This window comes from Sphaerodactylus townsendi, linkage group LG06 (assembly GCF_021028975.2).
Source record: "Sphaerodactylus townsendi isolate TG3544 linkage group LG06, MPM_Stown_v2.3, whole genome shotgun sequence".
Classification (NCBI taxonomy): Eukaryota; Metazoa; Chordata; class Lepidosauria; order Squamata; family Sphaerodactylidae; genus Sphaerodactylus; species Sphaerodactylus townsendi.
This window is the reverse complement of record NC_059430.1, coordinates 34,405,716-34,432,295: the sequence shown is the minus strand read 5'-3', so window position 1 is coordinate 34,432,295 and position 26,580 is coordinate 34,405,716. Positions and strand designations below refer to the sequence as shown.

At 40.0% G+C, this 26,580-nt stretch overlaps 1 protein-coding gene across 1 annotated transcript in view; it reads right to left on the bottom strand.

The window, feature by feature from the left end:
* Positions 1–23,812, bottom strand: part of IGF1 (insulin like growth factor 1) — a 75,298-nt gene extending 51,486 nt beyond the window's left edge. Inside the window, exons 1-2 of the mRNA XM_048502351.1 lie at positions 23,682–23,812; positions 16,066–16,225 (exon numbers count right to left, since the gene is read on the bottom strand). Of these exons, the coding sequence (XP_048358308.1) occupies positions 16,066–16,225; positions 23,682–23,744 (223 nt within the window). The 5' untranslated portion in view covers positions 23,745–23,812. The remainder of the gene's footprint in view (positions 1–16,065; positions 16,226–23,681) is intronic.
* Positions 23,813–26,580: the final 2,768 nt, after the last annotated feature.

Here is a 26,580-nt window from a genome sequence, read left to right as displayed (position 1 = left end):
AGAAACAAGAATCAATAGATATTCCTGTCTTTCTAAACAGGCTCCCACACAACCTCCCCCTCACCTGACACTGAATGATAAAAACATGAGTACGTGAACACAAGGAAAAGTGAGGACAGAAAGTCTGGACAGAACATAACAAAGAGTACTACTCCATTTTCAAAACTAGTGTACAGACCACAACAGAATCCAGGATTAGAAAGTGTGGGAAATTTCTTATAGTAATGAAAAAATCAGTACAGTGTCCAAATTAGAAAAGCAGCAAAACAGAACAACGCAAAAATAAATTCTTTGAACACATGGAGGAAGGAGTGACCTTCATGTGACTCCAAAAAACAATATGCAGAACCCTGTGAACCAAAAATATAATAGAGGTAGCTTGTGCATGAAAAGTCATGGCATATAGCAAAGTAGATGGAAAAACTATATAAACAGTAAAGGGTGTGTGTGTGCATATGTGTTTGTGTGACAGAGATGAACCCTCAGACTGAGCTCTTGAACAAAAAAATGTTAGCAGCAAGCTGAAAAACAATAATAAAAATAGTAAAATTATTCAGTGCAAATAAGGACAGAAGGTATTGTCAAAGCTCAGAAAAACAAAGAGAAAAAATGACATACATCTGGGGAAAAAAGAGAAAGAGATGGTTAAAATAATTTGATATACTCAACAAAATGGTGTCTAACATGTAGAAAGTTTACACAGTATTCAAAGGAAAGTAAAAGGAATAATAAATGGGAGTGATTCAGAAGCAGCCACAAAGCAGAACCAAAGTTGTGAACAGTTGACAGAGGTGGGAGCATAAGCAGACAAAGCAGACTGACAATGATGGGGTTTTTTAGTGAGAAGAAATTGAGGAATAACAGCAAAAGAGAATAACAGCAAAAGAACACTGGCGACGGACATTTCGGTGATAGTTTCAGTGTATGTTGTCATGTAAGAAACCAGTCAACAGTGCAGATACTGTAAAACAGAAGGGTACTTGAAGAGATCAAAATAGTTCAATGTGTCCAAAATGAGATATGTTCACTATCTAGAAATTCAGATATGACAAACTCTCACTCATATTAAAGATGTAGAAGAAATAGGTTTTAAATGTGATCTTCAAAGAAATGTTCAGGTTATAAACTTTAACATTGTCAGAGGTAACAAATAAGAATAGCAATGTAACATCATTCCATCAGAGCCAACTGCATGGTTGGATATATAGCAATGTTTATATTTCCCCCTTGCTATCAAATCAATTAGGACAAATTCTGCAAAACTGACTTTAACATGAAGCAGAAAATCTGCCAAAATGTCTTTTGTAAGAGCAGAATTAGTCTCAAAGGTTTATCGTGAACATGTGACCAGCTGTGCAGTTTCAATATCCTATGACATGGAAGAGTACTGCTTTTAGCTCAGGAATGGAACATAGCAGGGTAAAGTATAGGAGGGGGAGTTCTGTTTTCTATAACAATATGAACACTCTAAAAGGTGGGAGCATACCATACACAAGTTTCAAAGTTCATATCTGTGTACCTTTGGATGAGATGGAGGAAGTTTACAAACTATGCATAGTTCATTTCTTTCTCCTATAACTCTCCACACAAGAGAAAGAGCAGCTGGACGGGAGAAAAAACACTACACCCTTCAGCAGGATCAGTGCTCAGTCCTTCTCCCCACCCTTTCTCCCACTGTAGTGAAGAGCAAGATTAGATAGTGACCTTGTGGGGTGCCCATCAACGGTACTCTCCTGTTCTTGACGGAAGCCCTCAGAGGTTTCTTTGTGGAACCTCAGTGATGCCTGTAGAGGGCTCATCACTGATAGGTATCAGAGTTTGACAGATAAATCTGCAATTGTGAGGCAACTCTAGCATCAGAACCTAGGACAGCGTACTGTGAAGTAGAAGCAAAGAAAAGGGAAAGGAGCAGGGCCTTGTCCAATGATCACCTATGGGGGAGTGTTATACCAGTGCTGATCTGAGACCTGCTTAGGGACTACACATGGTCTACACATGGTCTACATATGCAGCTGAATGAAGCAATAACATCTCGCGGTGATATCATGGCCAGGGAAGATTGCAAATTTAAATGGTCCCTCATGTAAGAGAATCTCTGCAACTAATAGACTAGCCCAGGATGGAATAAGGGCTTTGTCCAGCTCACTCTGTAGTCCATTAGAAGCATTGCTATCCTTCACTCATGTGTCCCTCAGAGAGGGTGGTTTGGTTTGAGTATTTGACCATTTGTATATGTACTACTTACCCTGTGGCTGATTCTCTAACTTTGCTTCACAGTGGGGTTTCCCCACAGTTTTTTGTTTGCACAAAAGAACCCTCCATTGTGAAGTGTCCTAGCCAAGCCAATTCGCCACAGTCCTTTTGTTGTTGTTGTCTGTTCTTGCCATTCTTGGTCTAGTGTTACTTCACTAGACCAGCTGTTACAGGTTCATTGTTCAAAAAATAGCCCTTCATCATAAAAATAAAGAGCAACCCTTCTGATTGGGCTGAAATGGTAGGAGGGAACAAAGATAGGAAAACCTGCTGTGCAGCAGGACAGAAAGCAGAGAGCCTGAGAACAGCCAAAACATGATCCTGGCTCATCTGAGGAAAGCAAAGGGGCTATATGCTTCTGGCGTCCGGTTAACCCTTCAAGTGTCTTCTGTGCCTCCTTCCTGAAGCTTACCTTGCTGCTTTGACCCTGTAGACTATAGACCAGCAGCAGTAAGATCATGTCTTCTGTTGTGGCTCTGATGCTGCTCTCACAGTTTTCCCCGCTCAGCTCACAGAAGGGGAACTGAGTGGGAGGAACTGCTGTGGTGTAAGTGGGAGAAGGCAGGGAGGAGTGAGACCTGAAGAAAGCCTAGCATATATGGATTTCCTTCACTTTCCCTGTGAATTGAGAGAAAAAGTCACACTTTGACAGCTTTCAGAAACTGTGGGGATTCTCTGATCTGAGAATGTGGTGAGTTTCAATGAGGGGAAAATGTATGTGTAACCAAGAGTCCAACCTGAAAGGAATGTATACTCAAAGTGATGGAGACCTTAAGTGCGTAGATGCTCCTTGGTGTATTTCCTGTCATTCATGGATAGGAAGGCTTTAGCACATAGTAACAACAGCCAGAAAATTGTAAGCAGGAGTCTTGACAAAGTTCACATTTATGTCATCTGTTCATATGTCACCCAGTAATATTCAGGGTTGGATATGGAATAAAATAGTGATGAAATAAACATGCTGCTGTTTGACACAGTGACAGATCACAGATCCAAGGATATTTTTTTTTCTGAATTGAATCAGGGCCATTTCATATGTTATATGAAACCCAGCTTTGTCGCTTAATAAAGAGCCTCAGACAATACTGGCTTTCTATATGGCAGGTTTTAAAACCCATTTGTCATATTGACATTTTATATGTTTATGCAGGGGTGCTTTGCAAAAATCTTATGCAACATGAAAACAGTAATGTACATAGAAGCTTGATGTAACACAGTGAACACTATGTATGTTATATCCACTAATCTGGAGCGCGGCAGCTATATAAATTGGTTTACAAGCTTGAAAATTTGAGCAAAAGGTTTTAATTAAGACACTGTGTGGTCTTGGTTGACTGTATGACTTGTCAGACTGACTCTCTCTACCCCTGCTCAAATATTGCAAAGCCATTAATAATATCAGGACAAACAGAGAAGATCATGTGCAAAGGATTTTGGCTGATTATACAATGGAATGTGCCAGAAACAAAAGAAGTCAAGGATTTCTTGGTATTTAAGGTTCTGTGAAAAAGTGAGAGGGACAGTTATGCCAAGAAGTGGTGCTAGGCTTGCCAAGTGCTTCGTTAAGTAATTTATGCCAACATGACACTAAACAATGCATTGGCAACACACACAACTAGCTGCAGAGAAGGAATACGCTATAGAGTATAACTCTGTGTCCCCCACCCCGCAGTTTTGCTATTAATCAAATACAATAGAAGATGTTGTTGTGTCTTGTCTAAGATAAAGGGCAAATGTGATTTCACCTTATAAAACTCTCATTTATTTTCAGAAACAAAGGCAGCACTTGAAGATTTATCTGCTTGAAATATTGCCTTTGGCTACAGCTACAGTTCAAACCAGTTAGCTTACAACCACTGTAGCAGTAATAATATCATCCATGTAAAAGCATACTACTGTTCAGAGAAGGTATGAAATAGATTTGATTTCCCCCCCCCATGTGTGCTGTTTTTAATTGTTACCAGCTGGTGAGAATCTAGTGCAGCCATGTTATCAGAAGATGGCCACTGAATGATGGTCTTTAACAGCAACTAGCTGGGTCAGGGGTAGGGAACCTGCAGCTCTCCAGATGTTCAGGAACTACAATTCCCATCAGTCTCTGTCAGCAAGGCCAATTGGCCATGCTGGTAGGGGCTGATGGGAATTGTAGTTCCTGAACATCTGGAGAGCCGCAGGTTCCCTACCCCTGAGCTGGGTTTTACCTGTTGCAAGGCTCACAAATACTGTGAGGTAAGGGTTGTCAAAAGTGCTGATACCTTTTGTTCAGTATATTAGCTTGAAGCTCATTATGAATGGTCATTCGGCAGCACTGATACAGCAAACCAATAATGATTTATGTTCTTTAATGTTTCTATAAGATGTGGATTGATTAAACTTTAAGTGGTGTATCAAAAGTATTTATCTATGGAAGGTCTGACAGATACCCTTAAATTTCATCCTTGTTATCTGCAGTTTACCTGGTTGAAATACCGGAGTTTTTTGTTTGTTTGCTTGCATTAGAAAAAAGGTGTCAGAATCTCCTATTGGGAGAACCTTGACAAAAGATGTCACTACTCAGTATTGGTGAGTACCATCACACACACATTCCAAAAGCAATATAGACAAGATCCCTGCAGTGGTGGTGAACCTTTGGCACTCCCTATGTTATGGACTACAATTCCCACTAGCCCCTGCCAGCATGGCCATGCTGGCAGGGGCTGATGGGAATTGTAGTCCATAACATATGGAGTGCCAAAGGTTTGCCACCACGGTTCTATAGACTTGTTTATGTCTGGTTTGCTGGGACATTATTAAAATATGTACTAGTATATATGAAAGAACCTCAACAAGAATAATTGGTATGTTTCTGTGTATACCACCTTAACTGAATTTTTATTTCCCTCAAAGGAGGGAAATTTTATTTCCCTTAAAGGAGAACATGGCTGCCACTCAACAGACCAGTCTGTTGTATGGCCTGGGAGCAACTTTACAGTTAGAACATAAAGATTTGACAAGATACCTCAAATGTGTCAGGTAGGTAATTCACATTCTGATGCAATTTTCTTCTTGGTGGAATTCTCCTTCAGATTCAGGTCATAATATTTGAGGATAGGGAAGACTGTATCAGTTTGGTAGATCATTTTGTAGGATGGGGAAGCTTAATTTTCCCCTGTAGTGTGTAGCTTGGCTTATTTGCTTGAATAGTCTGGTGTCATCTGTATCACAAACACATTGTTGTGGTGCACTGTTTGTTTCTGATAGTGGTCAAGCATATGGCATTGATTTATAGAAGAGACTGTCTTTGGGTAGGGGTTGGGCTTGCTGAAATTCTGGCTTGTTCTAGTTCTTTGATTATATGATTGTTATTCAAACATGTGGTCTTAAACATTGCACCTTTGCAGCTATTTCTCATGACTCTCATAAGAAATTTGCCATTACTGTTGATATATTCCCTTAGAGTCTATTCAGGGATTTATTGACTAACCTAACTTCTTCTAATGTTTACACTAAATCCTAAATTTGTCTACTCCTAAATAAGTCTCTTTTCATTCAGTAGGGCTCACTTCCAGGGAAGAGTTCTTTGGATTGTAGACATAGATGAACCAAGTACTCACATTTGGTAAGCCATCCTAGTTGATCTTTCAATTCATTTCATTTTCCAAGAGCAAAAATTCACAATGCCATCTCAGAAAAAGACTGCATAGGTTAAAATATCAATTGTTGAGAAAAACAAAATGTGATTATCACAAGAACTACATGACCACAGAACTGTCTAATACTAGTCTTTTGTTTTTCTGGTCTGTATGGTTGGATAATATTGGATAATGGATCTCATTACCAAACTCTTGCTTGGTCATTTTTTGTGACTTGCTGGCAAAAGGAGAGGCCCACTGTTTCAGTATTCTTAAAGAGTAATTTCCAACATAATAGTATTCTCTGTTCCTTCTCACTTGGAATTTCATACCACCAAGAACAAAACTATGCATCTTTCCAGGCATCACATATGTAACAAATTTGTACTCAAATAGGAACCATGCAAACATGAAAATATTAGCTTATATGAATATTTTAATGTAAACCTCATCTTTAAAAGACAGTACAAACTCATGTTTTTCAAAGCTATCACTCAAGCCTAGTGCTGTCCAGTGTGTTTATATGTGCATGGTGTGCACACTCATGTTTAGATATAAGAATATGTAGCAAATCACTCAGGAACAACAAGAATTACAAGTTAACATGCCCATAGAAACAGACATCTTTTTCCATGTGTTTGAGGAAATACCAAAGTGTGGCAGTGAAGTCCATCATCAGCCTCAGGGATACACACCATTGGGGTGCTGTGTGGTTTCCGGGCTGTATGGCCGTGTTCTAGCAGCATTCCCTCCTGACGTTTCACCTGCATCTGTGGCTGGCATCTTCAGAGGAGGTGATGGTAGTAAAGCAAGTGGAGCATATATACCTGTGGAATGCTTTACTACCATCACCTCCTCTGAAGATGCCAGCCACAGATGCAGGTGAAACGTCAGGAGAGAATGCTGCTAGAACACGGCCATACAGCCTGGAAACTACACAGCACCCCAATGATTCCAGCCGTGAAAGCCTTCGACAATACATTGATACACACCATGTTTTTAACTGTCTCAATGACAAAGAAGCCAGGAGACAAATGATGTAATGGATATTTCCCTAACTGCAGTCATAGGCATTGCTGACTGCTGAATATCAGAAAAGCTAACTCTGCCCAATTATTTCATAAAATTACTTCTTTTGTTCAAGCAAGCATATGCTACATCATTCTTCTTGCTCAGTGCTAGATGACCCATCATACAGTTTTCATTTTTAAAGCCAGTGATCTTCAGAAGGTTTGCTTTAAATAAATAGACTATTTTTGTTACTGGAAAAATGTACTGCATTTTGTGGAAGTGAAAATCTTCATGATAGCTTTTGCATTTACATTAGGTATGTTGAATGAATGAATCAAGCATTGTATGCTCTACCTGCTTTTACGGAGAATCATTAGCAACTTTTTTTTTTACTAGCATCAACATGGTCATTCTTCCTACCATTTTCTACAGATTGTCCAACCTGATTCCCTACAAATAAGTTACATTCTTTTTACTGTGAAAAAATAATTTAAATGGTTGACAGTTTCCTTCTTTAGAAAACTGAACAAGGTATCTTAATTGGCTTCTACCATACCATTCCACATATCCATCTCTGGACTGAACTTCATAGCAAAAAGAACAGGTCATGGGACCTAGACATTTTTAGTAATGGGCAATTAGCTCTTGGAAGCTAAGCAGGCTTTGTACTTGGACGGGATACTACCAAAGTGGACTGCTGAGGAAGGCAATGTAAACCACCTCTCCTTCTCACTTGCCTTGAAAGCTCCTTGCTGGGATCACCATAAGTTAGTTGTAACTTGCCAGCATATACACACACATACATAGTGCAACAATTGCTAGCAATCTGCCTAGAAGACACGTTTAGCCTCTTCTCTCTTTTTCTGTGACTCTCTGAACACGCCAGTATTTCAACTGACACATAATACTCTGGAGTAACTCAACATTAAAAGCAATTAAAATGCTGAAACATTTAAAATGTATATGTGAAATATTTAACAATATAACAATATAACAATATTTAACAATATAATGAAATCATACAGACATGCAAACAGAACACAGATAAGAGGCTCAAAATGAGTTTACTAGGGATACACCAAATGATCTTTTAAGAAGTCTTACAAAGGGAAACAGACACATCTCCCTGGAAAGGAGTTCTGAAAAACATGCTGTCTATCTAGATAACATTGAAGACAAAAGGAACATACAAGAAGCCATTTATTAATTTGCTCTACTCAGTGGAAACATATTAAGACCTCTTCTCCTGTTTTGGATCTCAGATACCAAATCTATCAAGAAAGTATTCAGTTTGTGGGGAATTCGGGTGTAATTCTTTGAATGCTTGCTAGTCAAGTGTGTCTTATGGAGTAAATCTGTTGCAGAAGTTGGGGCAATATGGCAATATTACTCATACATGGGAAGAAGTAATAAAATATCAAAATTTTGTCTGAAGTACCTGTGGTTCCTTCTGTTTGGGTCTTAAGCGCTATCAAGCTTGGACACAAAAATTTAGACCAGATGCTAAGCATCTTTTTCTGTGTGCTTGGAAAGACATAATTTCACCATGGAATTTTGGTGTCTGAGCAGCTAACTTGAGTGGTAAATAAAAGAAAGACAACTTGGAAACATCTGATGCTATTTGGCAACTAGGACTAGATTGCTTTGCTCAAAAAAGTCCAGTTTGTTCTTTATCACCTAGGTGCTTTTGGCTAGCTCTCCCTTCCTTATTTTGTCCCTAATTTCCCCCTTTTCTGAATCCATGGATTAATTTTGTGTGTATATTTTCTCTTCTTTTGTGTACTATGTATAAATCAGATATTAGTATAGTACAAGTGGAGGACCTGCAAGTAGCATCTCATTTTTCTCTCCCCTAGTATTTCTTCTCTTCCTTCCCTGAAAGCATTCACTACCTCTCCTCCACTTTTCCTGGTTTGTTCTCTCCTTCTCACCCACCACCCAACCTATCTTTACCTGAAACCCCATCTTCAGGTTTCCCTCCTTCACTCCCCCTGGCAGCTTCTCCCTGGGAAAAATCTGCACACCAAGCTGGGTTGGTAGAACTTGCAAGGATTTATGGGAGCACTTACTTTCCCCCTGTACCCCCTTCCCCACCCTTCTTTCATCTCCTGGCAATCCCCATATCCTCTCCTTTCCCTGCTTTCTTTCATTCCACAAAAAATATGTTTAGAATATACTGGACATCACAATGATTAAGCAAAATGCATAATTGTTGATGCTGCAACTTACAAGACACATTTTTAAACATACAGAAAACAAAACAATGACCCACACACTGGAAATGCCCAACCTATGTTCCAAATCAAAAAAGGAGATGTCAAAGTATGCAGCAACTATCAGACCATCACATTAATTTCTCATGTGAGTAAAGTGATGTTCAAAATATTACAACAAAGACTGTTACTATATATGGAAAGAGAAATGCCAGATGTTCAAGCTGGACTTAGATAATGAAGAGACAGTTGACATCATACTGTAAATTTTCATAGATTACAGGAGCATACAAGACTATATCAGAAGAAAATGTGTTTAATAGATTATAGCAAAATTTTTGACTGAGTAGATCATGAAAAATTATGTGATGTTTTAAAAGAATAAGTATGCCATGACATCTGATTGTTTTGATGTGCAATCTTTACTCCAGACAATAGGCTACTGTTAGGACAAAGTACAGTGGAACCTCGGTTTTCGTTGGTAATCCGTCCGAAAAGAATTGATGAAAACCGAAACCAATGAAAACCGAGGCAAACTTTTCCATAGGAATCAATGTAAATCCAATTAATCCGTTCTAGGCACTCCAAAAAAACATACCAAAAACACATTTTTGGTGAATAAACATAGTGTTTAATACTGAAAACAGTAACAAACAATAACACTAGGACCAGCTTCAGAACCAGTGGACCAATGTCGCACCAGAAAGCTGTCCAAAGAGGTCTGTTTCTGATGCCTCTTTAAGATGTGTCTGAAATGGGGCAAGACATTGTCATTAAACAAGTTGCAGACATGGCCTGTGACAGCTTTGTCTGGGTGATTTTTCTCCACAAACCCCTGCACCTTGCTGCAAATCGATGAAAACCGAGGCAGGTCGATGAAAACCGAGACCAATTTTTCACTGAAAAAATCGATGAAAACTGAAACCAATGAAAACTGAAGGCAATGAAAACTGAGGTTCCACTGTATAGAGAAACAGAATTGTTTCTAATTGGCAAAGGTGTCAGACAAGAATGCATTTTATGTTCCTGTTTCTTAATCTATATGCAGAACATATTATGACACCACACTACTGGCAGACAATAACGAAGGGGAATGAAAAAGCGCAAAACAGATGAACATCAAGAAGATAAAAGTAAATAACTACTGGGGAATACACAATGAAAACATTTAATTTTTTAAGGGATTTTCTATTCCCTGTCTCCATCCAAAATTGCAAAAAAAAAAAAAGCCTGAAAAATGGACTGCAAAAAAATAAACCAGAAGGATACTGAGACTGGGAAGGATAGCCATGAAGGAGTTAGAAAAGACTCCTTAGATGTAAGGAAGTCTCACTGGTGACCAAGATCAGGACAGTTCAAGCTGGACAGTGAGGAAGACTGACAGGAAGAAAGTTGATTCCTTTGAAATGTTGGAGGAGAGTTTTATGGATACTTTGGAGGAGAGTTTTGGAGGAGAGTTTTATGGATACTTTGGATTGCCAAAAAAATAAAGAGGTGGATTTTAGATCAAATCAAGTCTGAACTGTCCCTAAAAGCTAAAATAACTAAACTGAGACTACCATTCTTTGATCACATTGTGGCAGACAAGAATCACCAGAGAAGATAATAATGTTAGGAAAAGTGGAAGACCCAACGTAAGATGGATTGACTCAATCAAAGAAGTCATGGCCCTCAGTTTGCAAGACCTGAGCAAGGCTGTTAATGATAGGATGTTTTGTAGGACATTAATTCATAGGGTTGCCATAAATTGGAAGTGACTTGATGGCACTTAAAACATGCAGTCACTCATATTAATTTTGTATTAGAATAATCATTGATCTTTGAGGATGCTTATGTACTTCTAAAACATTTGCCTATCTCCTGAAGACAAACTGATGGAATTGAACTGTCTGTGCCCTTCCTGTTGCTAAAATACTTCTATTACAACACTGGAAGATAAATGTCTATTCTAATAATCCAGTTCACTGAGGACCTTACAACTTCATCAGTATTTGAACATATGGCTATAGGCAACAACTGCATATGGACATATTTTGAGATTTTTGGAAACCTTTTATAGATGCCTATCTATAGACTTGACACCATTGTTATTTTTATTTATTTTTGTTTGTAGTAATTAAAATAAAAAGTTAACAATTTTTAAAAGCTACAGCTGCTGCTGCTATTATTTTAGGGTTTTTAAAAATCCCATAATGTTGTTTTTTAAAAGATTTTTTTGCAATTTCAGGCTTGTAGAAAGATCTGTCATCTGTTTACAGCTCCAATGTCTGGATTTGACTATCTACAGATTTTTGTCAGATAGAAAATTGGACATATTGATGGAAGTGGCTAAGAGGCAAAGCTCTAAATCAGGAAAATTTTGTCTTGAACTACTGGCATTCCATAGGGGACCATAAGGTAGCCACTTTCCTCTCAGCCTCAATCATGCCCACACCTTCCCACAATATGAGCATAATAATGCTGACTTATCTTGCAGAGTTGTTGTAACGGTAATTAAGATAGTACATTCAAAGTCACTACAGAGCAACCCCTCACATTTGAATTGTGCTAATACTCTATTCCATGCCTTCTCAGATTTGTCCTGGGTCTTTTTCCATTGCCACTCTGTCTCCCTTATTGTTTCACTGTCTGCAGCATCTCAGTAAACTAAGAGGCTGCCTGGGCTCTTAGACTCAAGACAGGACACCTAGCAGCAATCGTTTCCTCATTCCAAAGGTCAACCAAGGCATTGACAAGAACGCCAACCATATGAGCAAGAAAATCCCCTAATTCCATCTGAAAACTGGCTGGATCCATCAGGCTATGGAGGCGGATTATCGTAATAGATCCCCCATTACTGTGAAGTCTTGATATTCCTGAAAGTCTAAGCCCCATCAAATAGTGATCTGTCTATGACAAGGGGGCTATCTTCAATCTTTCTTCCTGTCCAGAGGAGAACACCTGATCAAGATTGTGACCTACACAATGCGTGGGGCCAGTTATTATCTGAGACAGGCCCACGGTTGTTACAGAGATCATAAAATCCTGAGCTGCTTTCAATAAGGAAATAATTTTTCTTGACAGACTAGGACTTAAGGTTTTTGTGAACTGAATTTCTATGATAGGGGAAAAGAGACAAATATATGGCATCCCCACATATAAATAAGGGTTCTATAGGTGGCAAGGAAAGACTGAAATATCAAAAGATGGTGTATCCTATTTCCAATATGCAGAAAGAAAGTGTGTTTAACGGTAGACTTACTTTTATACTTTGAAACTACAGTTCTATATCTTTTTCAGTGGCTAGGATGTCTCTTTGTCAGCCAAATGATGGCCTTGCTCTAACCCTGAGCATGGACTGACTCAGATGGCAAAGTAAGGTCAACCGAATAAGCATTTTCTGCAGCAGCTTGTTTTCCTTGGAGATCTTCCATCTAAGAGACAACTAGGAGACTTGACCTTAGTTTTATAGCTGGAATCCACAAGTCACTACATCCTCAAGTGCTGCCTACTGGCCAATGGGTATGAGTCCACATAGCAAAAACCAACAGCATAATAAGCACTATTGATTAGTACACTTGTTGGCATTCTCAAAATAGAATTTCAGGACAGAATCAGTACATAGCATGAACTGTCCTTCTCACCCCTAGAGATGGTCCCTGCAGGTCAGGGTTGAGGCCCACTGGCAGTGTGGGGAACCTTGCATCACTGCTGCCCATCCTATACTTGCTCTGTGAATAAACAGATGGCTTCAGTCTTCCACACTGCCACTTCAAAACCTATTCGGAGTACTGCATTTCCTCAAAAGAGAAGGGACACCATTTATACTGCAGGCGTTCCTTGCAGGAATGATGGGGTAAAATGCAATAAAATAATAATTTGGAGCCACTATATAGTTTAATATAGTTTTGACTGCCATCCTTACATGCTGGGAGCAGTAAATGGATTCAACTCTATATCAAAATACGGTCCCCTATTTCCATGCATTTATTACACTAACTGGTGTTTTGTACCGAGGAAGACCTCAACTCATAATATAATTGCCAAAACAATTGCCAAAACAAAACAAAAGATTATTGCCAAAACATGAAAGAGCCCCCTAATGTTACATGAGATTTTTCACTTGAGGATCGTTTAAAAAAGGATGGATGCACTGTGACCTCATCGCCTTGGTTGTAAAAACATCCATTGTTTAGCCAGAGAGAATTTTTCCTCCTAAAAGTGATGTTAGTAAGACTTTCTGGTCTCTAATGCAGTGGTTTGCAAGTTTTATACTTGAGGACGCCCTTATGAAACCTGTCTGCCAAAATATCCTACTGCACTGATGAGGATTCTGGGGTATGTCCTAGGTTGCATACTGAGATTGCATAAGGTGCTGGACAGGTCTAGTGGGCCTAATTAGTAATTCTGACGTTTATCTATGATTTGACTTGTTTATCTATACACACTGCAAGGAGAGGTTGGTAATGATAAATAAGCAGTTCTTCACAGAAGCATTCAACCTTTCTGATTGTCTCATTGAAGCATCTCTAATAAACTCCCAAGATACAGCCCTGATGAAAACTGCTATAATGCTGCATTTCTAAATGTTGCAAATGTTGATTCAGTAAAGAAAAGAGAACTGCATGTTACTTATGAATACAAGTCTCTTCTCCTTACTGGAGACTTCCACTGATTCCAGCAGAATCGAGACATTGGTCCATTGTGGTCACTGGGGTCCTTTTCCTCCATTTGCACAGCTAGGAACATTCAGATGCTAGTTTTACAGTTCCTTGGATCTGTGGATTGAGATCTCAAGTCTGTTGGAATCATTGGGGGAATTCCCAGTGGTTTAAATGAAACCGGGACTGACCTTAGGAATTGTGGGGCCCAATTGGGAACCTTTTTGGTGGGGACCCAGGTTCACAGCCAAGGTCTGTAGAATCATAGAGATATAAATAAGGTCTATTCTGGACTTTACATGTCTACGGTAGAATTGAAAGCAATCAAAATGTGTGCTTAAAAGTGCATGTGAGTTAATGGACCAAACAAATCTAAGATACATTTTAATATAAAATTGTATACATGCAAGGCTACAAGTAAACAAACAAAATGTATAGATTACCTTTGAAATGTATAGATTACGCTACCATATCTGAAGCAGCTCAGTCCCTAAGGGGAAAAAGACGGGAAAAAATCTGACAAGCCAGGTCAGAGAGTGGTTTGCCCACCTCAGCAAGTAAAGAAGGTGAGGGGTCCATCTCATGTATGTTGCAATGTGTTGTTGGGCATACTTGACAAGTCAAGAGTAGATTACCTTAGTGTGGGGCTCCCTGAGGCACAGGGTCCAAGTGGGAGCAATTGGTCCAACTGGCTTAAAGCCAGCCCACAGTGAAATTAATATTAGAATCTTGGTAAACTGTGATTTGCAAGAGAAATATCAGGATTTTCAACAGTATAAGGTTCCAGTTCAGAAAAATCTTCACAGTTCTTTCTGTCTGGATAGGAAGTAGGACTTCTTGGAAAAAGCAAATGGGAATTTTTCAACTCATACAAGGTTTAAGAGAGAGAAAAATTACTTTTTGTGGGGGAGAAATTTTTTCAAACTTAAATTCTGTCCAAGGCTATTTTTAGACACATTCTAGTACTGTGGTGGCAAACCTATGGCACTCCAGATGTTCATGGACTACAATTTCCATCAGCCCCTGCCAGAATGGCCAAATGGCCATGCTGGCAAGGGCTGATGGGAATTGTAGTCCATGAACATCTGGAGTGTCATAGGTTTGCCACCACTGTTCTAGTATGTGCTGGACAACTTGACAACATATTAGAACAACCCCTCACAACAACTGGTCTTCTGCAATGACTATTGATCCGCCCACAGAAAGCTGCTACTGGGTCAGAAAGGTAGTCCATGAAGCACTATAGGTTTCCAAAAAACTTTGATGTTTGGCATTTCATTCTGGTGGCATAGTGAGAGGATGTAGGGCAGGGCTAAAGTCACAGGTGCCTCTTCCCACAATCACATGGGGGAGTGCATTACAAGGTCTACCCCCTTGCAACTGAGCCATGCCCCCAAACTCCCTGTGGAGTTCAGGGCAGGGTGCAGTTGAACACCAATGAGCAAATCTCAGCCCATCCTCAAACTCCATGTGGACCTCAGGAGCAGGGCCAGCTGGGCTCTCCTTGCCCCAAACCCAGGTGAAGTCCAGGGCAGGGGTGCAGTTGAACGCCAGTCAGGTGGGCTTGTCCCACCCCCAAACTTCATGAGTTGCCCAGGACAAGGCCAACCAAGCTCACCCCGCCCCAAACTCCACATGGAGTTCAGGAGTGCTGAGGGCACATTCGAAGCTGGCCTCAAATACCCCCTTTTCTCAAAGGCATAAAAGACTTATTGACAAATGAAACCAAGTTGTGAACTGAATTCAGCTTAAAATGAGTCACAAGAGACTGCCTTCACTTCCCATAAGGAGGCCTTTCCCACTACCAGAGTTTCTTTAAGTCAGGAAAAGGGCAGGAATTTATGGATGCAGCAAACTCTTCTCATACCAATTGCTTTACATAATAATTTTCTTCCTCCTACACTTCCTACTTTGATGAATGCCAATTCACAGAACTACTCAGACCAGATGTTACAGCTGAGTGGGACAGTAATATAATGTGGCACCCAGTTCCTAACTTGTTTAAAAGCCTTGCAGTGCAGTTCTAAGGCATTAACAGATGCAGCATCTTGTGGCTTCCCATTAAGAAGGTCCTTAGAAAGCAGCAAGAACAGCAAGAGGAAAAGAGAAGTGATTAAAAGGCATAACATTCTTGAAAAGGAAAACTCACTAAAGCTTGGAGAAGGGGAGAGAAAATTCTGAACTCAGAACAAACTCTATCCTTTACAAAATCCCCGAGTTCCTTTAAGATTTCATATTTTCTGCAGCATGGTTGGACTATCCCCTAAATGTTGTCAGGAGAAAAAAAATATATTCAGACTTTTGAACAATAGAAATAATGATGGATATTCAACTTACTGAAATAAAAACCTCTTTCTCCACACACAAACTGAAGAGCGTCAACCAGCTCAGCTCCACAAAGCGTCTCATGGCCAGCAACAGCAGAGGGACTGGTTAACGTAAGCAAACACAGGCCAAAGTAGAAGAGATGAACGTAGGACACAGTGTGCATCTTCACCTGCCAAAGAAGCAAAAGGACTGCATCAGTAACTCCCTGAAAAAACCTAAAGTATGGCCTTGACTGGAGATTAGGTACTTTAGACTCCCTGTTTGCCTTTCCCACTTCCCCTTTACTTACATCTTTATTACAGGCTTGATGAGTCATTTTCTCTGAGGTAGGGCAGCCAATAAAATTGCCACCATATTTCCAACTAGAGCTAAATTTTCAGCCAAGTTGTACCCCTTAACCCCAGGAAACATGAGGAATTTCAAGGGAAGCTACACAAGAAGAGTATCAAATAAGAACATTAAGGTTTGTCCCAGGGCTTCCACATATCCTAGGTTGCCACTAGATTTTGCATAAAGCAAATTCAATTTAGAACTTCATGGTATGGCAAAACATGGCAGCAATAATACAAGTCACAATGGCATCCAATGATGAACTTGGAATCTTGGAATCCTCCATGCTGTCAAACATACAAGTCATATAACTTTTGTCTTTTAATTATTGATTTCTTCCTTCCTAATGCATGGATTTCAGAGTGGAATTCATGAGAACTACTCAAAACCCAGGCTAAGCAGAGTAGTTGTCAGGTTCCTTTACTATATTTGACAAATACACATTCTTTTCTTGCCACTATGCATCCAAGTTAAATAGCTAGATTCTTCTATGGATTTTACTGGAATAAGAATAGCTGAACCATCAGTGCTGGCTCACTGATAAGAGTATCTGAATGGCACATATTTGCAAACATATGCAAACATATGTTTGATGCTTTCCTACTTAATACTTTAAGGTACACATTTGAAACATCTTGGGCATATACCTAAAAACCTAACAAGGAAAGAGGCCCCATTGGAAGGTGTTGTATGATATGAAAAACCGGCTTACTGAAAGGAAGTTAGTCTGCAGAAGGGACTTTGACTTCCAGTCTTCATCCATCCTATGACCAAGATGTTATTGCATAGGTGTGTTCACTAGATTATAGCTGTTGATGGTGGTAGAATGTGCTATCAAGTTGCAGTCACCTTATGGTGACCCCATAAGGTTTTTAAGGTAAGAGAAATTCAGAACTGGTTTGCTGTTCCCTGCCTCTGAACTTTCTTGGTGGTCTCCTAACCAAGTATTAACCCTGATTCTTTTCTGAGATCTGACGAGACTGAGCTAGCCTGGGTCATCCAGGTCACGGATGTTAATAGTTTACTGTTTGGGAAATACAGTTGACTTTTTCATTCATGCATGAAAAAGTAGAAGCAGAGGAAAAGGAATTCAAACCACCTCAGAGTCATCAGAGGAACCCTGACAAAGTTCCATGCTTCACCCCTTAGTAATCACAGGTCTCCTCTATCATAATGAATGTATCTAATTCTCAATGCGGCCTCTTCTGTGGCTAGTTCCAGAGACTGGGGCCATGGACAGACAGGTCAGATTTTGGGGGCCATGGAAAGACAAGTCAAATCTTTCCACCAAATCTGAGATTTGAAGAAAAAATTGAACTATATATATACTGTGTGTGTGTGTGTGTGTGTGTGTAACTATGTTTACATAAAACTATATTTAACATTCTCTCTCTCTCTCATTTATATATCATTTTAATGATAAAAGGAGTACCTTGAGCTTTAAGAGCAGGTGCCCTCAGTGGGCATTTCTAGGCAACCTCAACAGTATTCATCCCTTGGTTTCTGTCAGGTATATTTTGATCTTTGATGGAGGCCTCATTCAGGCCAGGGCCAGCAGCAGCCACCAGGCAACCTGCTGCTATGCCACTTGTATGATTCACCCAGCCCCAGATGTTTGCTACTGTTCAACAGCAGCTGCCCTGTGAAAACTAGTATAGTGGTTAGAGTTTCTGAACGGGGTCTGGGAGACCCCAGTTTGAAGCCCAGCTCTGCTGTGCAGGGCCAGAGCGAAGGGAACTGTGCCTGGGGCACGTGTGCACCCTGTGCCCCTGTCATGTCATGGAACACCCCACCATGCCCCTGCACCGGCATGCGCCAAGTGAATCGCACGCCCGCTGTCCCCTTGCTGCTACGCCACTGCTGCTGTGGAGGCTCACTGGGTGACTTTGAGCCAGTCACACAGACTCAGCCTAACATACTTCACAGGGCTGTTGTGAGGATTAAACAGAGGGTGAGAAATTATGTAAGCAGCTTCAAGTCCCCATTGTTTAAAAAAGCAGAATATAAATGAACTAACTAAATAATAAACATAGCTGAAGGTGCTCTAACCAAGGCAGCCTGATCTCATTAGATCTCAGAAGCTAAGCAGGGACAGTCCTGGCCAATACTGGAATGGGGGCCAACAAGGAAGTCCAGAAATGATATTCAGAGGCAGACAATGGCAAACCATTTGTTTACCTCTTGTCTAGAGAACCCTATGGAGTTCCATAAGTTGCTTGCAACTTGACAGCACTTTACATACTCACATAGCTTAAAAAGGAAGGAAGCTTGGTGGGTGGGTTGGTGGAAGGGAAGGGAAGCAGAGAAGGAGGCAGATAAAAGTGAGGATATGTGGGCTGCCAGGAAGAGAGAAAGAGGAAATAGTGTAAGGAAGCGATGCGGGGGAATGTGAAGTCCCCCCTGTAAGTCCACTGTACAACCTGAGCAGTTTTCCCAGGGAAAGGCTGCCAGAGGGAGGAAAGGAGGGAAAGTTGAAGATGTGGGATAGAAAAAGAAAGGTTGGCGGGTGGGTGGATGGGAGGAAGAAAAGGAAGCAGGAAAAAGGAGAGACTATGGCGGCTGCCAGGAAAGAGAACTAGTGGGGGCTGGTGAAATGAGAAGGCCCCCCCCCACAAGTCCTTGCAGTTCCCATGTGTTCATCATAAGCAGAAGAATAATCAGATAGGTGAAAGTAAAGGAGTCCCCTAGTAATTACAGGCCCATGGGGTGATCTCACATCACAACATTTACTAGGCATACTATGTTTATTAGGTGGTTTGCCTCAGTCATATATACTTTACCCCCAGCAAGATAAGTACTCATTTTACCAACCCTGGATAGATGGAAGGCTGAGTCAACCTATCCGAGACTGATTTCCATCAGCGTTTAGCTCAGGTTTTGAGCAGAGCTTTAACTCCAGTATGGTTTTACAGAGTATACGAATTAGACATAATCAAAGGTAATGATACAATCTGTCAAATGAACCCAGTTAGCTGCAATTGTCAAAGAAAATGGTAGTGGACTCAAATGTGGAACATGTGTAGTAACAACAATGCATGTACAGTGCATATTTCCTTCTTTACAAAATAACTACATCTCCTTCCCCCCCGTATGGGTTAAAGGGCGAAGTTCAGAGGTTCTGATGCCCAGGTAGGCTTACGCTCAGACCCTTTTGTTTCTATAAAAACACTTTTTACCACATGTCAGGCTGCACCAGAGACCAAAACACTCATTCCATGCAGCAAATGTGTGAATCAGAATTATGCAGGCAGCTACAGGTTTTGAAGAGACTGTGACATGAGGCAAAATGTAGTTGTCCTCTGTGTACAATGTATATCTTAAAGGCACTATAGAGAAATGTCTCTAAAAGCTTTTGGGGTTTTGTGATTGCAAACACCTTTCCTGAAAATACAGGACAATGAGGTTGCCAAGCTGAATACAAAGCAGATGTTGGTGCCTTTGATAGTGGCACAGCAAGGAAAACTCTGCCTGACTTCTCTAACCACTGTGGCACAAGAAGTTGGACTTGCCCAAATTATCTCCTTTGTCTATTTAAAGTCAAACAAGAGCCCTGACATCCTGGAAACGCAAAGGTAAACCCATGAATTTTCAGTTGTCAGTTTCATAGGCTCCAAATGATCAGGTGGCATGGTCCAGCCGCTAAGGGCAAGACCAAATGGATTGGGTGTGGTCCAGCTGACAAAGGAGCTCTACACCCTTATGTAAATGTTGTTTAAATTAGGATTCACAGCTGCTTTTTGTTACTGAAGCATCACAAAGCATCTGTAGCACACTGATCTTTCCAGGACATCAGTGGCAATTCAATCACATTCTTCACAGATTGTTTCAAGAACCAGACGGAAATAATCTATTCATTGTGAACACAAACACCATTTAACTGTGTGAAGCACAAAGGCCCTTATGTTTCAATGGAGTCAACAGCAGTTGGTAGCCCAACAACACTGACTCAGTTGCATTGTTTTCTCTGAAATAGGTGAGAAGCCAATGGCCAACATTCCATCCCATTCTGTCGCTTTCTACTATGACCAATCATCGAAAGGGAGTGGTGTTGTGGGGTCATTGGTATTGGGAAGAGGACTAGCCTCTACATCAATGATTTTGAGCGCAGCCCTTAATTTTTCATACCCAAGTGAATGACTACAGTTTGCCATGTGGGAAAAGTAAACTGTTGCAATACCAGCCCTAGGCAGCAGGTGGCTCCTGTAGAGAGGTAGAATGTGTTTTAGAATGCCACGCAAAGAGTTATCCATTGTGCTTCCAGGGTTTCTCACTGAATACAATCCCTTCTTCAGACTAACTCCACACATCAGGATTAAAGACAGAAACATGATAAAGGAAGACAATATTGAAGCAAGAATTGTTGCCTTCTTTTCCCACTGCCATAATGACAGCATGCAAAACAAAGTCAGCATACACATTATGGAACAATTAAGAATGAAAACTTTTTCTTTTCATAACAAGAATCTTTGGGCAAGCAACACTGACATTCCAAAAACCAACAAACAAGCTCAAATCACTGAACATAACTTCAGTAACGGAGAGACGAGCCATCTACAAATGACTCCGCATGGTATTCTGAACAGTTCATGCTTCAACAGCGTCACTTTCCCACATAAATAGCATCTTAAACAGGGTTAGTGTACCTACTTGTCTACATACTCTGCCTTCAAAGAAGGCAGGTCAAGTACCCTGTCATGGTTTCTATGGGATGGCATTACATGTGTCTACGAACACTTCATATTTAAACAGCATGTTCCTTAATAAACAGGGTTTTTAGGTTGGGATAGGGTGTCTGTGCTTTTCCTCCTACTTTGGTGCAAGTCAGGAAAGCCTCGACACTGCTGTCTACAATTATAAAGTGACCAAGAACTCGCAAAGTTTTTTTGGGGTGAGATCACAAGGACTTCACATGTTCATAGGCTAAATGAATCTTCCACCAGATCTGCAGTGTACATAATAGTCTCTTAAAATTATTCAGGAATCTGACACAAAAAGTTCTATTTTGTACTTTTACAGCTCCTTCCTTTATAGATGGGATGGTGGAATTCATACAAAAAATACTTACAACAATCTAACAGTTTGGATGCTGGTCTTTTCAACAGTTCAAGGTGTGTTCCATTTATTGCATGTCCAAATTGAAGGGGAAACAGAAGCCTTTAAAAAGCATGCCCAGACATGTGGGTGGAGTTTATAGAAGCATCTGATTATGTTTGGACTCTGAGTCCAACTCTGTGCAGTCCAAGATTGGCTAAACATCCTTCTAATGAATGACCAATTGTGTTTCACAGCTGGAGTTTCCATGGATCTCCCATTCAATAGAAGATCCAGTATCTACTGCATACAGAATGCAGCAATCCAAAACAGTGGCACTTACAGAAGCCAACACGTGGTTCATTGCAATACTTTTACACCTTCCTTACACTCCCCCAGCTCCTCCCATTCCACAAGCTTTAAATCAAGCCGCGCATAGAAACATTCATGCAAACTTTGCGTGAATGCTGACTTATAACCATTTAAACAATGTCACAGTATTTACTAGAAATGGCTTGCGATGACAAATGCCTTGTAATGACAGGGCTCTGGAAACAGAAACACTACAGACTTAAAAAAGGGAACATATTGTGCATTTCCTACATTGCCTTGCTACTATGGAACTGCAAGAAGTTATCCATCCATGCCAAGGACATACTTGTACAAACTGCTGTGCAATAAAATACAGCATTGCAGGTATGTAAATAATAATGGATGGGATCAAAGCAATGCAAAGAAGGCTTTGAAAGATTCATCTCTGGTGCTTCTATATAAAGAGTTTTTCTGATTGACATGCGTCACAGCAAAGTGAATTGTTTTTGGTTAGTAGAAAACATAGAGTTCAGCAGAATTCATGCAGATGGTATAATCCAAAAGAATGACTTTGGAAAAGACCCATGTCACTTGATACCTTTTTCTCAAGGTGCCTTTACCCTCAGTACAACAGGGCTAAAAGCTGCAATCTTAGACCAGGGAATAAGATCCACTGAATACTTATTTCTGAGAACATGGGTATCAGAATCCTAACAAACAGCCTTCAAGAAGCTGTCTTTTATTATAAATTGGGGTGGCTGGAGAGTAGAAGAGCTTCTTAGTAGAAGCTGTGAATATTTGTTACATAGGAAGGGGTTACATTAAAATGAATGGTTTATTTTATTTCTTCCTCTCTTAAGTAAACTCTATATTTGGATGGCCATAGTTTTGGAGCTGCAGTTCTGACCCTTTGGTGGCTATTGGCTTAACAAAACATGGACAACATTCTGTTTTCTTATACTCTCAATTTTGTACAACCCCCGTGTGAAAATAAAATGGATGAATCCAGTTTAAGAACAGCAGTTTTAAAAACTAAATTGGCACCTACTGCATTGAAGATTGTGTCAACTATCTAAAACTCTGTCTACAAATGGGGAGGGGGGAGAGAATTAATTCTTAAAGGATATAATTTTGCTGAGAATGGAAACTTGAGTGAAGGCCAGCTGAGAGAACAGAGGTCAGTGCATCTATTGGAGCCAAATTTACCTAAAAAGAGTTTATTTTCTTAAGCAGCAAGGAATAGTAACAAAGTGTACAAATTAACAGTTTGCTTGACAAAACCCTCTTTGCTGCAAAGGACATAAGGAAAAAATAGAACAAAAGAATCTTTCCACTTTTCTTCTTGCCCAATTACCTAAAACTTTAATAAATATGCATCACCAGCAAAAGCTGTGCATGGTTTCTATTTTAGAAAAGGAAAAACAAACTTCACTTTTAATAGGAAAGCAATAAAAAAGTAAATGCAAAATATTACCAGCACACATCTTCAGCAAGAGCTGTATGTTACAGCCTTCAGTGAGAATTCTATGCATATAATATTCTTAGAGGATGGAACTAGCTATCTGATATCTAATGGCTATCATGTCATCGTCTGCACCTGCAGAGAAATGCAAAACTTCTTACTCTCTGCTCAGCAGCTTAGCTATAGCAAGTGATGTAAGTGGAAATTTCAGCTATGACAGCCAGCATTTTGCAAAGTTTCCCCAACCCAAGTCAATTCTTAAATACCTGCAATAGATTTACCTTTACAGTCACTTAGATGTACTAAGACCAATCACATGCAGTCATTCCTCAGCTCTGCTCAAAGTTGTCTGCTCAGCAGTTTAGAAATAATGCACAGTAAAAAATTAATGTCCCTGAAAAGTGCAGAGTAGTCTTCTAGCCAGAAACAGATCACACACAATTAAATGGTTTTTTTTAAAAAATGAAATCAAATAGGAAGAAAGATTTACCTTCAAGAAATCACAAAAGCAGCACTTAAATAATTGTGTTGAAAGACTGTTGATTTTTTCCATTGCTTCTTAAGTGCAAACTCTGGAAATGAATTGGTTAGCAGTAATAATGAGGAAAAAAAAAAGAAAAGAAATCCAGAGAGAGGTGAGATGTTGAGAGCAATGTCACATTTCAATATTGAGGACTTTATTCCATTGCGCAGGCTCTATCTGCTCTGATTTTAGCAGTGACAGTGAGATTTAGCAAACAGAAGAGGGATTTAGAGAAAATCCTCACATTTATCTACATTACATAGACACTGTAGACAGGAAACAGCTGGGAGAACATTTGCCTTTTCTCTTTCTCTCTCTCTCTCTCCCTCTTCTGGCAAAGTTACCGAGTAAGGACTTTTTTGGGCATGGTGACAAATAACATCATACCTTTGCATTTTGAAACTGGAGCACTGAAGCATGTTTTTTTTCCCCTCCCTCCTCAAAAAGAATGTGCATTAGCAATGGGGAGAAAAATGGTTTAGAAGAGGATAAAGCTGAGGCAGAAGCTGCAATGGGAAACTGACACACAATGGCCATATTTCAGCTAGTAGCATTATATGCATGGCTTGTACACCTTTGCATTGTTTGAGCTGAGAACTTGGGGGAATAAGAGCACGGCATTCCAACCAGCGCCTGCTAATTTTAACCCTGAAATTGCATTGTGTAGCATAATCCATGCCCCAAATGTTGGACTTCCTAATGTTTACTGAACCTTATGGGCGGCGGGGTGGTGGTGGTGGTGGTGGTGGTGCAATTTTCTCTTTCACCTAGGGTCATCGTGGTACTGATTTTCATTTCTTGCCATTTGCTCTGATTTCTGAATTATGACAAAGTGGGCATGGTGTGTTATGCACATTGAGCCATGATGTGTTTGTAGGGTATATATGTGTGCATACGCACGCATTCTGTGCCGGTCCTGTTCTTTTAGCAGCAGCAGGTGAAGCTTTTCATGACAAGGAGATAAACATTCCAGTGCTTACTGATAAACTGCTAGTAAAAGTGTAGGAGATGGTTATAAAAAAGGTGGGCAAGCCTAGTGGGTGGATTATTCATGTATAAATTGTATCAAATGCCACCTGACAGGAGATACATGCCTTTTACCTCTTTATCACCTCGTGTCTATTATAAATAACACCAGCTGGCTAGAAATATATATTCTCATAAGTTATGATGTCATTCAAATCCATTAGCCTTGTTAGTGGCTTGTAACACATTCCAAGACAGCTGTTTTTACATTTATAATGTATACTTGCCTTTCAGGTCTTACTCGCTGAGAATACAATGAGGAGATGTCAGAGACACAATTTGTACTAGCTATCCCTTTGTTTTGGGACTTGGTTGATGAAACTGCTCTGTGGGGAAATGACCACGCGCAGGAGACAGAGCATGGTTTCTTTCAAAGTGGAATGTATTTGCATTTTTTGTCTTTCTTGCTGTTCTTAAACAGAGAAAGGTACTACACTTTGCTAAAGCAGACCTGAAACTGAAGGACAGGTTTCAAAGATCCATCATGTAATATGACAGCTACGTAAACCTAATACTGTAAGAATGACCTGGCTGGAGATGATTAAAACTCTATATAATTTAGAAGTTTAGCTCTCATTGAGACGAGTAGGTATATATTTTTTTCAACTTAAAAAAATGTAATTCATTTTCATGTCGTTAGTATACTAATTAATTACATTTTCTTGTCTGGTCATGTTTCATTATTTCCCTTGTGTTTCTTCTTCCGCTATTTACTGTGCAGGTTGACATGAGCTGGGGCTGGGGCCAAGGCTGAACTCCATCTTGCTATTAGGTTGATCCAGTCCTTCCCCTCATAACAGGCTGTGAATCCCTCTTTGCCCCTTGGGCACCATTTGTGATGCTTTTACGGTTCCTCACCTTGGTGCCTTCTGAGAAATTATTACTCAAATATCAATCTATAATAGAAGAGAACTCAGATGGACCCCTGTACCTTTAAGAGTTGCATGGGAGGCCTGTCAGCGTTGCCTTCTGCAGCATTTCTTATCACAATGCAGCCAGTCATAGGCAGTCTTCATTAATGGGCTGGATTTCAAATAAATAAGGAATTTATGATTTAATCATAACCTAAAGAAACATCTAAAATTCTTTTAACGAGACCAGGTGAACTTACAGCACACACCTTCCCCAAACCCCCTTCTCTATCACACATTTTATCACACACTCTATCACACAATCATAACAGCTGAAGGGGAATATTTCAGGATAGTTTAAGCAGGATAAGAGCAAAAATGCTCTTAAAAAACCCATTATGGGTGCTAACTGGCTAGAGAAAAAAAAAGCCCTATCCCTTTAATAGATGCTTAATTAGGGGAAATGGGCAACATAATATTCTCAAGACCTGCAGGTAAAGGAATCACCTAGTGAAGAACAGCTGCTTAAACCTCTGTTAAAGGACGTTTTTTTCCTGCAGGCAACTGGCAAGACAATAGTGTGTGTGTCAAGTGCCGTCAAGTTGCTTTCGACTCATGGTGACCCTGTGAATCAGTGTCCTCCACAATTTCTTATTGTTAACAGCCTTGCTCAGGTCTTGCTACTAAATTATTTTAAGTACACATTTTCTTGTTGTAAAAATAACCTCTCATGCTTTAAATAGAAATTTCACACATTTTAATATGTTTTTCAAGTGATACAAAGTCACAGTAAATCAGTGTGCTAGCCCCACGTCTCACCCAACTGCAGCTATTACGACTTGCCAGTGTCTTAAAGAGACATTTATCATAATAATCTCCTTGAACTGTGTGTGTGTGTATGTGTGTGTGTGTATGTGAGAGAGAGAGAGACACACACAGAGATACTGCACTAGGTAGGCCTATTAGTCTGATCTAGAAGGTCTGTTTCA